Below are 14503 nucleotides of genomic sequence, written 5' to 3' on the forward strand. Positions count from 1 at the left end.
TCCAGCTGGAGGACTGAGACAACCTTCATGTCAACTCTAGCTGTTAAGTTGTGGGTGAACATATCAGACGACACAGCGATTCTTCAAACAGCTCTTGTTTATTCACAGGCCAGAACAGAACTGAACTGAAGGGTTCAGCCAGCCTGCTTATATAGAGCTCCACTAGAACGCAACAGTAACCACTTTCTGTAACTATCCAATCACTGAACGTCACTTTCAATCCCTTATTTGCATATGTGGACCTGAGTGAAAACTATCTACAGTATCCCCCTGCTGGCCCAGCGTGAGAACTTCAGTACATAACACTAGCAATGTTGTGTTTGACTGCACCTGATTTTTACATCCCACAAATATATTGCCCAGGACTGGTATGAGGAGCAGACAGCCATGGCGGTTTCACTCAGCAGTATATCGCTGGTGAAACTGCCACCGCTCCTGCGTCCCTCTGCTAGTGACTTCCTTCAGTGAGCGTTGTTAGCAGAGGGACCCAGGAGCAGTGGCGGTTTCACCTACGATACATCGCTGAGTGAAACCGCCATCCCACTGTGCCTTCACACTGCGCAGAGGGATAAAAAAGCTGCATTGGCGAGGCACTGATACAGCTTGTTCCTCCCTCTGCATCTTTAAACTGCTTGGCTGAGGAGTGCGGGGTTGTCTGTTCCCCTCAGCTGAGCAATTTAAGGATCCCCCAGCCTGGCTCTGGCTCCCACACAAGCAGGGGGAGCACGAGGGATGGCTCTGTTGGGGATGACGTGGCCCCCTGCACCCCAGCTGAGCTGTCAGGGTTCAGATAATCCAACCCCTCCCATGGCTGGCAGCCAAGAAGTAGATAAACGAGAAGCATTCTTGTTGTTGTTTAGTCGTTTAGTCGTGTCCGACTCTTCGTGACCCCCTGGACCAGAGCACGCCAGGCCCTCCTGTCTTCCACTGCCTCCCGCAGTTTGGTCAGACTCATGTTTGTAGCTTCGAAGACACTATCCAACCATCTCGTCCTCTGTCGTCCCCTTCTCCTTGTGCCCTCCATCTTTCCCAACATCAGGGTCTTTTCCAGGGAGTCTTCTCTTCTCATGAGGTGGCCAAAGTAGAAGCATTCTTACCAAGTCTTTTATTCAATATTCACAGTGTGATGGCCTGGGAATCCGATTCAGAGGCTGAACCGGAGGAATCCCAGCCTGCACAGGAGTCCCCGCCTCCAGGGCCGGCTGAACTGGGGCAGGGCCTTGATTCTGAAGCGCCTGCACCTGTGCCGGATCCTCAGGAGCAGGAACCAGGTGAATCCACTCTGGCTCTGGAGGTGGTTGAGGGCTCAGTGCCTACAGGTTAGTTTCCCCCTGGGTCCAGTAACCCTCCAGCCTCTCCTGAGCTGCAGAGGCTCAGGGAAGAGAGGCGGAGGGAACTGGTTTCTCCCAGGAGGAGTGCTCACCTTAAGGCCAGGAGCGGCGGGTCTCCTGGGGGCCGGGACCACCCTAGGCCTCAGAGGAGATAAAGGCCAGTCAGCCCAGTCCCAGGTTGCAGGAGCAACGTCGTTGAAGAGCTATTTCGGCCAGCATCCAGTCCTGTTCCCCCAGAGTTCCTGTCCTTGCCCGGCTTCTCACTGTGGACCCCGCTTCGCCTGTGGAGGACTGTCTGCCGACCCTCAACTCAGGTCCTGGACCTCGCCCCACGGTAACCTCCCCCCTGGACCAGCACACACAGAGAGATAGATGTAGAAATGCTGTCTCTCTTAGATAATGGTGTTATCTCACCCCCTCCGTCTTTCTATTCTACGTCATCCCTGCGTCGGCTGATCTGTACTTCCTGCCTCTGAGCTTTCTGTTCTCCTACTCTCAATGCACTCTCCTCCCTCTGGGAGAGGGGATCAGGAGGGGATGCACTCTCCTCCCTCTGGGAGAGGGGATCAGGAACGCTTTCTAAAGACACTGAGTCTGTCGGCTGTCTCTCCCCTGGTCAGGACCGGATTTAGGTTTGATGAAGCCCTAAGCTACTTGTGATGGGATAATGAGCTGCTTGTGCGTTGAAACTGGATCCCTCAGAGCTCACTCAGTGTAGTGAAACCCTGCCTTGAGCGGAGCCCTTCAGCAAGGCTCCGTCAGTCGCTGGTAGAATCTGACAGTGGGCGTTTGCGGAAACGTTTCCAACATAAAAGCTGTTTCACAGACATGCGCCTCCTGGATTCCCTGCGTGACAGTTTCCGGCGAGGGGTGGGGGTCCTTAAAGGCTGTTCTGATACCTCCTCGCTGTTCTCACTGGAAGTATCCCAGAGCCTCCCCTCCGACTCCCTTTCCTTTGGAGCTCCCGCACTCCCCCTACTGGTTCCCTCTTCTGCTGAAGAAGAGGCTCTCCTATTCTCCTGAAGCCTTCTCACCACCTGTCCTTCCGATGGCAGTTCCCTGACACTACTGAAGGTAATGGAGCCCTTTATATGTCCAGCTGTCCTTTGTCAAGAACAAATTGTCGCTGTTTTAGACTTCCAGAACGGATTAAGTTTAAGAGCCAATATACCACTGTATATAGAAATGAGCAAACCAGTGATATTTTAGGGAGCAGGCTAGCAGGCGGGGCCCATTACTTACATCATAGGAGCCTACACAACACAAAACACTGTTGCTGCATGTAGGTTTTATTTTATTTGTTTTTTATCTTACATTTTAGAAATGTACATCCAGGTTTTTTTCCTTTAATTTTTTGGGGGCCCCCCAAGAGAGTGGGGCCCTAAGCTATAGCTTGTTTAGCTTATACATAAATCCGGCACTGCCCCAGTTCTTCTTCCTGCTGCTCCTCTCCCAATATTTCCCAGCTTCTCCCTTTTGCAGCCTCTGAACTATGACCTTCTGCAAACCACCGTTCTAAATCTATACTGTCCTCCTCTTCTCGGGAAGGATCGGGGGGGCGGGCGGTCCCCACCTTTCCTCCTCAGTCCAGTCCCTGACACCAGACTTACAAACAAGCTGCCTTTTCCCAGCCCGCTAGGCACTGGGGTGAAACTGCCTCTGCTCGCACAGTGAGAGCTGCAGCAATGTCACCTGGCACTCGCCAGCTGAGGCCAACGCAGCTTGTTTTTTCAACACCGTGGTACAGTCATACCTCGGGTTACAGATGCTTCATGTTGGGTTTTTTCGGGTTACAAACCCGCCGAAACGGGTTACTACCGGGTTTTGGTGGCCGTGCACGCGCAGTAGCACTAAATCGCACTTTGCGCATGTGCAGAAGCGCCGAATCGCAACCCGCACGTGCGCAGATGCGGCGCTGTGGGTTGCGAGCGCTGCGGGTTGCAAACATGCCTCCCGCATGGATCATGTTCGCAACCCGAGCATCCACTGTATATCGCCAGACCGCAATGTTTGTTGATATGTTGAAAAGCTGATATTGCCCAGCCCTAGCAAGGATTAGATGGAACCTTGTACACCCCACTCAGCTCCTGGGTAGAAGGGCAGGATTAAAAGAAAAGAAATAAAACAAACCAGTCAATAAAAGCTCCCAGGCAGGGTAGCATTCCATACAACTGCAGAAACAGGATCTGTTCCACAAAAGCTTATTGCACAATACACATGTTACTCTTTAGTAGTGATGGGGCAGAAATTCAATACAGTTCACATTTAAGGCAAAGCTAACCTAAGTTGCAGCTTCCAAGACAATACACACTTCTCTTAATTTTGCAATGCAGTCCTCAAGCTGAGAAATGTATACAAAAATGCATTTTCAAAGGGTCAAGAGTGCATATAATTGCATAGGTTTGTGGAAAATAACATGCAGAACTGTGTTATACTGGGGAAAATTGCATAAAAATGTGCAAATAATAGGAGAAATTTTGAATTGCTGAAGGGTTTTCATGAGGAGCTGAAGCTGACAAATTCACCCATCCCAACTCTTTAAAGTGCTGCAGAACTTGTGTTGTTACTGGAACAGTCTAAGGCAGCTCCCTGTCTCAAATTTCTCTTTAATTTGTATTTGGCTTGGAGATCGCTGGTTGCTAGAAGTATAGCTTTCCATACAGTAGCTGCTTGGGTGGTCTAAGCCTGCTATTTATCTCAGTCTAATATTTAAGAATTATAATTGCAGATTAGCATTAAAAGCTGTGGGGTTTTTGTTTTGTATTCTTTTTAAAAAAGCACTTGCAGGAATAATCAGTGCTGCTTTATATAGCTCAGGGCTGCCAGCATTGAGAATGGTAGTGCAATCAAGGCTCCTCAAGACTTGGCAAATAATGGGGTTGGCAAAGTGAGCAGCTCTTCACTTGAAGGATGTGCAGATGTAGCAATTTCACGAGCACCAGTTGAATTCACAGATGGAGCGTGCAGAGAATGTCCATAAGTTACTTCAGACCAGTATAATTCTGTAGAACAATAGGGACACCCCTCAGTTCTCTCTTTCTAGGATGATATCTTTCCTAATGAGATTAGCTAGTGTTGGGTCATCTTAACCGACAGAATATACCGTATTTTTCGCCCTATAGGACACATGTTTTCCCCTCCAAAAATGAAGGGGAAATGTGTGTGCGTCCTATGGGCGAATGCAGGCTTCAGGAGAGCCCCAGCGCCAGCCCCACAAGCTCGGGGGACAGCGGGGAGGCGGAACGCTGCCATCCCGCTGTCTCCCGATGTGGTTTGGAGGCTGATGGTGGGGAGACGCGTGCTTCCCCCTGCCGCCAGGCCCGCAAGCTCCGGGGACAGCGGGGAGGTGCAGCGCGCCTTCCCGCTGTCCCCGGACCTGGTCTGAAGGCTGGCGGCGGGGAGAAGAGCGCTTCTCCCCGCTGCCGGCCCCACAAGCGCCTGGGGGGGGGGAATAATTTTTTCCCCTTTATTTTCCCCCAAAAAAACTAGGTGCGTCCTATGGGCCGGTGCGTCCTATGGGGCGAAATATACGGTAGCTGTTGTAGTTGTTATTTATTAAATTTATATTCTGCCCTATACCTGCAGGTCTCAGGGTGGTTGTTATTGTGATGAAACTGTCTGAATGACTATCTGAATAATGACTGTCACAACAACAACAAATTATTTATACCCCACCCATCATCAACAACAACTTATTATTATTTATACCCCGCCCATCTGGCTGGGTTTCCCCAGCCACTCTGGGCAGCTCCCAACATAATAATAAAAGCACGATAAAACATCAAACATTAAAAACCTCCCTAAACAGGGCTGCCTTCAGATGTCTTCTAAAAGTCAGATAGTTGTTCATTTCCTTGACATCTGATGGGAGGATGTTTCACAGGGCGGACGCCACCACTGAGAAGGCCCTCTGCCTGGTTCCCTGTAGCTTCACTTCTCACAGGGAGGGAACCGCCAGAAGGCCCTCAGCGCTGGACCTCAATGTCCATGCTGGACGATGGGGGTGGAGATTCCACCCCCATGCATAACTGGTTTATGTTCTTTTTAGATGTAGTCAAAGGTGAGAAGGTCAAGCCAGTTTTCGAGGAACCGCCTAACCCAACAAATGTTGAAGCCTCTTTGCAAAGGATAAAGGCAAATGATCCCACGCTCCTGGAAGTCAATCTGAACAACATAAAGGTAGGGATAGCATTGCTGCTCATCTGATTGCCCCATTGTGCCATTTTTTTATTTGCAAAGTATTCCTAAATGGTCTTAAATTTGTTTTATAAGGTATTGTTACGACACTACCCCAATCTCTGAGTGGTGAGAGACTTCAGGGTGCCTCCGCTTCACCCAGGGTTTAGTTACCTTGGAATAAGCAGAGACTGTGGCGTCTTTAGGATATATGGTTTTATTTACACACATACACAATTGAGCATAGGATGGAGGGGCTCACAACATTACCATCCCAACAGATATTGCTTCTCCATTAGAATTCCAGGGAATGACCCTCGTTGTCCCTTCCAACTCTATGATTTGGATTCGAATTCAATAGATATTCATTTTTAAATATTGTATTTTCTCGATTAATACAGAATATCCCCATTCCAACTTTGAAAGACTTTGCAAAAGCTTTGGAAAGCAACACCCACGTGACGAAATTCAGTCTGGCTGCTACTCGGAGCAACGACCCTGTTGCAATTGTAAGTTTGAGAAGACTATTCTTGGGAGAGAAAGAAAAAGCTCTTCACTTTTGGCTGAATCAAAGAGCAGTGTTCCAAATGCCGAGAAGCTTTGTCTGTGGGAGTGCAAACTCAAAACCAGCTCTGGGGTCGCGGTGTTTTTGAGATTTTGTCAGCGAAAGTTCTCTCCACGGCTTTCCTCTTCCCTGTTTGAGAGTTCACGCTCTCCTTCATTGCTGGATTTGGGAACATAGGAAAACTAGATTTTGTGCCTAGCTGCTGAGCAAGCAGAAACTAATCAGGCATAGCTCTCCTCGCCTCTGCCCAGCGGCGTAGCGTGGGTTGTCAGCACCCGGGGCAAGGCAAGTAATTTGCGCCCCCTAACCTGGGGCAAGGCAAGTAATTTGCGCCCCTAACCCCTAACCTGCCGCCGCTGCCAGCTTCTTCTTGCTGCTGCCTGGGCTGGGGTATTTATCGTAAGGTAGCCACGGCGGCAGCGGCGGGTGATCTGAGGCGAGTTGCCGCTGGCGCTGCCGCCCAAACAACGCCGCTTGCCCGGAGGAGGAGGAGGGCAGAGAGGTGAGGAAAATGCAACATGGCCCTGCAGCTGCAGCAGCAGCGGGGCTGTGAGGAGGGGCTGCCTGGCGCGCCCTCCGCGGCCCTGACGTGCGGGGACCGTGGCGAGCGCTGAGAGTCGCTGCCTGCCGGATGCCTTCAGCCCGGACGCACGCACAGCTCGTTGGTTCCATGAGACATGGGGCTCTGCTACAGCCTGCGCCCGAGGCTCTTCGGCGACTCCGGAGGTGGCGAGCGCCCCCCCCAGATGTTGCGCCCAGTGCAGCCGGCCCCCCTGCACCCCCCATGCTACGCCACTGCCTCTGCCTTTGATAGAAAAGACCTCACAGCTGTGCTGCTGTTAAAATGCACCAGGGTCCCAGAAGAAGAAATAAAACGGCAATTCAGCATACTGGTTATGGGGTCACGAACTGCCTTAGGAAAAAAGTAACCTCCCTCACTGCTTAAAGGGAGTTGCTCAGTGGCTTCATGGGCACCTGGGAAGAACCTCAGAGGCACCCTGTTGGTGACGCCTGAGTTACAACAATCCAAGCACATTTTATCCAGAAAATAAATTAGGTCCCATTTTAGAGTTCTAACATCTCTGATTTGTAAGCTGCATTGCTGTCTCACCAGCATCCATAGACGTAGGAAGCGAGGAAGTACAGTGGTACCTCAGGTTACAGACGCTTCAGGTTACAGACTCCGCTAACCCAGAAATAGTGTTTCAGGTTAAGAACTTTGCTTCAGGATGAGAACAGAAATCGTGCTCTGGCGGCGCGGCAGCAGCAGGAGGCCCCATTAGCTAAAGTGGTACCTCAGGTTAAGAACAGTTTCAGGTTAAGAACAGACCTCCAGAACAAATTAAGTTCTTAACCCAAGGTACCACTGTACATGCCCACACAAGCACACACAGCATCCTTCCTTCCTCTTCATCCCAGCATGCCTTGCTTCCCCACGTTACATGAGGAGACAGGTGGGTCCCCGGGATTGTAAAGCTGAAGAGACTTACTGGAACTAAGCGTTACAAGAACGCTTTCCTGTGTGGCCACCCTTTGAGGGAAGTTTCACATAACCTGTGGGTCTTGATTGGACAAAACCTCATCCCACAATTTTTTTTACTGAGGGCCAAACAAGTCATGGCATTAAACAGGCTTTTGCATTTAACAGACCGTGGTTTGGCAGTATGCTTGGACCAGGAATAGGCAAACTCGGCCCTCCAGATGTTTTGAGACTACAATTCCCATCATCCTTGACCACTGGTCCTGTTAGCTAGGGATGATGGGAGTTGTAGTCCCAAAACATCAAGAGGGCCGAGTTTGCCTATGCCTGGTTTGGACCAGGCATAGATCAATGGAAAGAGAGTTCCAGAACTGTGGAGGCGAAGAAGGAGGAGGAGGAGAAGGAGGAGGGGGGAGAAGCTACCCTTCTGACTGGGTTACCTGTGCCACTGTAGGTAGTTTCCAGCAAATCAAAACACAATATGACATTAAACATTAAAAAAATTCCCTGAACAGGACTGCCTTCAGATGTCTTCTAAAGGTTTTGTAGTTCCTTATCTCCTTGGCATCTGATGCGAGGGAGTTCCTGTGTCTTGTGCCCACTAACCTAATTAAACTTACTGGGTGAAAGCATACATGTTGGGCCTCGAGCTAAGCTGATCTTAACACCCAGGCAGAATCACATGGGTGATGGTGGTCCTTTAGCCAATGGATTCTGAGCCCTGGCAGTTTGAATTGGGTGTAGAAATACATCTGTAGGCAATGCAGCTTGTGCCAAATTGATGTCAGGTGCTGCAACTTCACGTCATTAACATCAGTATCAAAACTTCCACAATCAGGAACTGGAAAAGGCACATTGTTAGTCTTGGGAAATTCTTACATAACATATCCAATGATAGGAGCCTATATTCTCCTGGGGCCACTACATGTTGGTATGTTGTTGTTCCTGTGGGATATAATCCATGAGAGGCAGTCAAGTACAACATTCCTTGAAATGCTAGAGAAGACATGAGAGGGAATGTTTGGTTCAGCCAGTCGAAACTTCCTCTTCCTCCTGGCTGGACCATCCTTCCTTTTGCATGTGATAGAAGGTGGGCGTGACCTAACCTGTCCAGGTAATAAAAAAACGAGTCACGCAGCACACCTCCCTCTTTTTGGACTCCTTCGTTTGACCAGCTTTTAGATAGGAGTGCTCTGCTAGCTCTCAGCTAGCAGAGGCAGTGGAGTTATTCCCCCATATGGGGTAGATCCACATATACATATTTGTAACTAAGCCTGCCTTCAGGGATCCAACTGTGAACTGTCTAAGTAAACTTATTCTATTGACTTTGAATAAGATTGACTGCTTTGCATGTAAAAGGGGAATGTGAACTCTGCTAAGTAAAGAAACTTGCTAGCGCGAGTTAGGAAGGATATTAAAAAGGTAAAGGTAAAGGTACCCCTGCCCGTACGGGCCAGTCTTGACAGACTCTGGGGTTGTGCGCCCATCTCACTTAAGAGGCCAGGGGCCAGCGCTGTCCGGAGACACTTCCGGGTCACGTGGCCAGCGTGACATCGCTGCTCTGGCGAGCCAGAGCCAGAGCCAGAGCCGCACACGGAAACGCCGTTTACCTTCCCGCTGGTAAGCGGTCCCTATTTATCTACTTGCACCCGGAGGTGCTTTCGAACTGCTAGGTTGGCAGGCGCTGGGACCGAGCAGCGGGAGCGCACCCCGCCGCAGGGATTCGAACCGCCGACCTTTCGATCGGCAAGTCCTAGGCGCTGAGGCTTTAACCCACAGCGCCACCTGCGTCCCTAGGAAGGATATTAATGAACAATATATTCTCTCCTGCCACCCTGAACAGTCCCATAGTTCCTATTACTACCCACCCCATACCAGCTGGTCCTGGGGCAGGTTACAGTACTTTGTGGAGTATCCCAAGATCTGAACTCACACCACTCTTTTCCTCCCTTCAGGCTTTTGCAGATACATTAAAAGTGAACAAGACGCTGAAAAGTCTAAATATAGAATCCAATTTCATCACAGGGACAGGCATCCTTGCCTTGGTTGAGGCCCTGAAAGGGAATGAAACATTGACGGAGATAAAAATTGATAATCAGGTAAGGAAAGGGCAGCAGACTGGAACATAAGGGTTAGCTAGAATCTGAAAGTTGCAGCTTGACCATGAAAATTAGCTGGGAAGCAGTGTCCAAGGACTTGTGTTTAGTAATAGAAGGGCAAAGCTTTTGATTTTCCTTAGTACAAGGATGGGGAATCTGTGGCCCTCCAGGTGTTTTTGGACTCCCAGTGCCCATCAGCAGAATGACTGAAGGTCAGGGATGATTGACACCATCTGGAAAATCAAAGGCGATCTGCAGAGTTGTCACCTGCCCCACACCCAGGGGCGCCAACTAGAGGGGGCTGAAGGCACCCCCCAAAATTTTTAAGGAGGGGTCTGGGCCCCCTCAAAATTCCATGGCGGCCGTGCACGCATGCCACGGGGCATGCTTGCGTCATGTGCACAAGCCCTGCAGTGTGCACACAACACGTCAGCACGCCCCGCGGCAATCATGAGTGACGTCAGCACGCCCTGTGGCATGCGTGCATGATGCCAGCACATGTGTGCGCGTTGCCCAGCCCCCCTCAATTGCGGGGGCAAGCTGGTGTGCTTGCCCGCACCTGATGGCACGGACGAAGCCATGTGCCTTTGGAAGCGCCGCTGTGATCGGCGCAGGGTTTTTGCAAGCTGCGTCTTCACTTGCCCCACAGCTGATGTCATATGGTGTCAGACTTCGGGGAATCAGCTCCCTCCTCTGTGGCAGTAGAAGATCAAACGAAAGGAATGTCTTACCAGTTAGATTCTTTAATAATCACAGTGAGAGAGAAAAGAACACGTCTCCCTAGAATGATGGTGCTCCCAATTAAGGCTTACTCCCCATTCCCCCTCTATTAATCTACGTCACCCCTACATCTTGTAATCTGAGTTTATACCATCTGCACTTTCTGTTCTGAGACTTTCTGAGCTATTCTCAACCTTGGGAAGAGTGGAGAAATGCTGTCCAATGACTGTGAATCTGTTAACCCTCTCTCTTCCAGTGTTTCTTCTCCTAGCTTTCCCCCCTCCATTATTTCCCAGCTTCTGCCTTCTGAACTATGCCCCTCTGCAAGCCACTATTCCAAACCTATGCTGTCCGCCTACTCCTGGGAAGATTTGGGATCAGGGGGAGGGGGTGGCTCCCTCCATTCCTCCTCAGTGCAGCCCTCCTCAGCACAGTCCCTGACATGTGGGGAAGCAGCCTTGTGAACCCAAATGGGGAGGCCTTGGGGATATTGACCACCTTGGGAGCCGGATGTTCCTCACCAGCCTTGCCCTTGGGCACAGTGACCATGCCCCGACCCCACCCATCTGTTCAGTTGGTGTGTGAAGGGGATCTACGGGCACACAACCCATATGCAGACAGAGCATTCCTTTCTGCCCTGGCCATACTTGTGGACTGTGGGAAGGAATGGTCACTGTGTATGTTGGGGGGCATGGCTTGCCGACATGGCTCTGCATCCACCTTCAGATGTTCTATAAGGTGGTCATCTAAACTCCCCCACCCAACACACACATGCACACACTTAAGATCTGCACAGATCTGTCCCTTGTTACCCTTGTTCCTCCTCTCTCTGTTTGGTCTGCCTGCCTACCCCATGTGTCTAACCCTTGACTGGAAGCCCTTTGAAGCCAGGAACTTGCTTTTTCCTGTAAAGTACCATGTATGTTGATGTGCTATATAAAGCGTTGGGGGAAATCTGTATGTCTGCTTCTTTGTGCTAAGGAAGTAAACATTCCCACCTCCTTTCCCAGAGGCAACAGCTCGGCACAGCGGTTGAGATGGAGATTGCTCAGATGTTGGAGGAGAATTCACAGATCCTCAAATTTGGGTACCAGTTTACAAAGCAAGGCCCAAGAACCAGGGTCGCAGCAGCCATCACAAAAAATAACGACCTAGGTAAGACATGCTGGTCCTAGCAAGACCTCTGGGACCTTCTTCAGTTGCCAAGGTAACATTTCCCAGCCTTAAGATCCCCTGGTAACATTTCCTCACTAGTCTGAGAAAGGTACCAAACATTTTTTTTACAGTAGCACTTTTTCAGAGTTAGGATTTTGGGTAGTCGTGCTGGGGAACCTCTTATCCTGTATCCGAATGTCAGACCAGAGAAATGCCATTAGATAAAGGCACTTTCCTGCCTCCTTTGGGCTGAAGCAGAATGATGCTTGTATACCTGTACAGTAAAGGTAAAGGGACCCCTGACCATTAGGTCCAGTTGTGACCGACTTTGGGGTTGTAGCGCCCATCTCGCTTTATTGGCCGAGGGAGCCGGCATACAGCTTCCGGGTCACGTGGACAGCATGACTAAACCACTTCTGGCGAACCAGAGCAGCACACGGAAACACCATTTACCTTCCCGCCGGAGCGGTACCTATTTATCTACTTGCACTTTGACGTGCTTTCGAACTGCTAGGTTGGCAGGAGCTGTGACCGAACAACAGGAGCTCACCCCGTCACGGGGATTTGAACTGCCGACTTTCTGATCAGCAAGCCCTAGGCTCTGTGGTTTAACCCACAGCGCCGGATGGGGAAAACGTGGCTTTTCCAGATATTGGACTACAACTCCCATCATCCATGCCTGCTGGCCACATTGGCTGGGGCTGATTGGAATTGGAGTCAAGCAGTACCCGAAGAGCCACAGGTTCTCCATCCCAGCTGTATAGTCAATAGCAATGGAAAGGAGTTCTAATGCCTATGTTCATAGCCTGGATGTGGGTGATTGTAGCTGTCGGAAGCTTCTCTCTCCAACCTTCAGAGGGCATTTGCTCATCAGAAGTAAAGCCAAGCCGGGCGGAAATGACTGGCAGAATCCGAGACCAGGGAGAAGAGTCGGTGGAGGAAGATTGGAAAAAATTTAAAGATTATTTACAGAAATACTGTAAAATTAAGGAGCTTTAGAAAAAAGGTGGAATAAAGTTATATGGCTTTGGCAGAAATGTTAGAAGGAACTAGGTATAGATAGATTGTTAATGCATTAAAAGGGGAAAAAAACTAGGTTATAATATGTTAAAATTAACTATAAGACAGAAAATAGATGAAGATGGAAAGGACTTGCTGAAATAGTTAATTGAAGTGGAACACAAAAAGGGAGGCATTGAGGAAGTCAGTGAAACAAGTGTATGAAAGTTAAGATCGAAAATATTGGAAGTGTTTTTAATTGTTTTTGTTTTGTTTTGTTAATTTAATGTTTTATGTAGTGTTTCTGTTTCTGTTTTTCTATGTTTAACTTTTCTTTTTTCTTTTTGTAATTTCCAAAATCTTAATAAATATATTTTTTTAAAAAAAAAACAGAAGTAAAGCCAAGCCGGGCGCCTTCTAATGGTGGAGACAGGATTGGCCTTGGCTTTTGATGGTGTGACACAGCAATTTAAAAAAATGAACTGAGAATCAGAAGCCTCTCTTCAAAGCTCAGCCATGAGAGGAGTGCATTTAACTTTTCAACCTTACATTAAGGCTGTGTACACACCATACATTTACAGCGGGTGGCACTGTGGTCTAAACCACTGAGCCTCTTGGTTTTGCCCATCAGAAGGTTGCTGGTTCGAATCCCCATGACGGGGTGAGCTCCCGTTGCTCTGTCCCAGCTTCTGCCAACCTAACAGTTCGGAAGCTTGCCAGTGCAAGTAGATAAATAGGTACTGCTGCAACAGGAAGGTAAATGGCGTTTCCGTGCACTCTGGTTTCCGTCATGGTGTCCCGTTGCACCAGAAGCGGTTTAGTCCTGCTGGGCACATGACCTGGAAAGCTGCTTGTGGACAAACGCCAGCTCCCTTGGCCTGAAAGCAAAATGAGTGCCGCAACCCTATAGTCGCCTTTGACTGGACTTAATCGCCATGGGGTTCTTTTTACCTTTACAGTGGTGCCCCACAAGACGAATGCCTCGCAAGACGGAAAACTCGCTAGACGAAAGGGTTTTCCGTTTTGGAGGCGCTTCGCAAAACGAATTTCCCTATGGGCTTGCTTTGCAAGACGAAAATGTCTTGCGAGTTCCTGCGGGTTTTTTCCCCTTCCACCCCCTTTTCCTAAGCTGCTAAGCCGCTTATCAGCTGATCCGCTAAAAGCCGCTAAGCCGCTAATAGCGCTAATCCGCTAAGCTGTCAATGGGCTTCCTTCGCAAGACAAAAAAAGCGCTATACGAAGAGCCTCACGGAACGGATTAATTTTGTCTTGCGAGGCACCACTGTACATTTAAAGCACCGTCTAGCTTCCCTGCAAACAAACAAGAACAAATGCTCAATCAGCAGCCAACGTTGTCTAATCTGTCTGCAAACAAATCAGGATGAGCGCTCAATAAATAGTCTGGATGCAACCCTGATGGTTTGCTGGTAACTTTGTTTTAACTCCAGACTTCATTGACTAGAGACTTTATGCATTGGCAGAGCACAAGCTGTGTACAGTTGTACCTCGTTTTGTGGCCGGGATCTGTTCCGGAGCCCTGGCCGCTAGCCGAAAAGGACACAGGGCAAAGCGGCGCATCTGCGCACACGCGCGGAGCGGTTTGCGCTTCTTCACATGTGCGAAGCGTGATTTAGCGCTTCTGCACATGCGCGAGCGGGAAACCCAGAAGTAACCCATTCCGGTACTTGCGGGTTTGCTGTGGACGTTCACCAGAATGGACACTAGACAAGGCGGACGTTCGCGGAGGTATTACTGTATATAGAAGGGTTGGGATAGCTCAGTACGTAGAGCATGGGACTCTTAATCCTAGGGTTGTGGGTTCGAGACCCATATTGGGTGAAAGATTCCTGCATTGTAGGGGGTTGGACTCGATGACCCTCGTGGTCCCTTTTCAACTCTACAATACTTTGATTCTAAGGTCCCAGGTGCAATTCCAGGGATCTATAAGTAGGGCTTTCAAATACTCCTCTCTGAGACC

At 49.5% G+C, this 14503-nt stretch overlaps 1 protein-coding gene across 1 annotated transcript in view; it reads left to right on the top strand.

Moving 5' to 3' along the window:
• The window catches only part of TMOD2 (tropomodulin 2), a 56268-nt gene that overhangs the window by 40247 nt on the left and 1518 nt on the right, over positions 1-14503 (top strand). Inside the window, exons 6-9 of the mRNA XM_079953447.1 lie at positions 5380-5510; positions 5909-6016; positions 9508-9651; positions 11382-11526. Of these exons, the coding sequence (XP_079809573.1) occupies positions 5380-5510; positions 5909-6016; positions 9508-9651; positions 11382-11526 (528 nt within the window). The remainder of the gene's footprint in view (positions 1-5379; positions 5511-5908; positions 6017-9507; positions 9652-11381; positions 11527-14503) is intronic.

The sequence above is a fragment of the Podarcis cretensis genome (genome assembly GCF_951804945.1).
Source record: "Podarcis cretensis genome assembly, chromosome: 14".
NCBI lineage: Eukaryota > Metazoa > Chordata > Lepidosauria > Squamata > Lacertidae > Podarcis > Podarcis cretensis.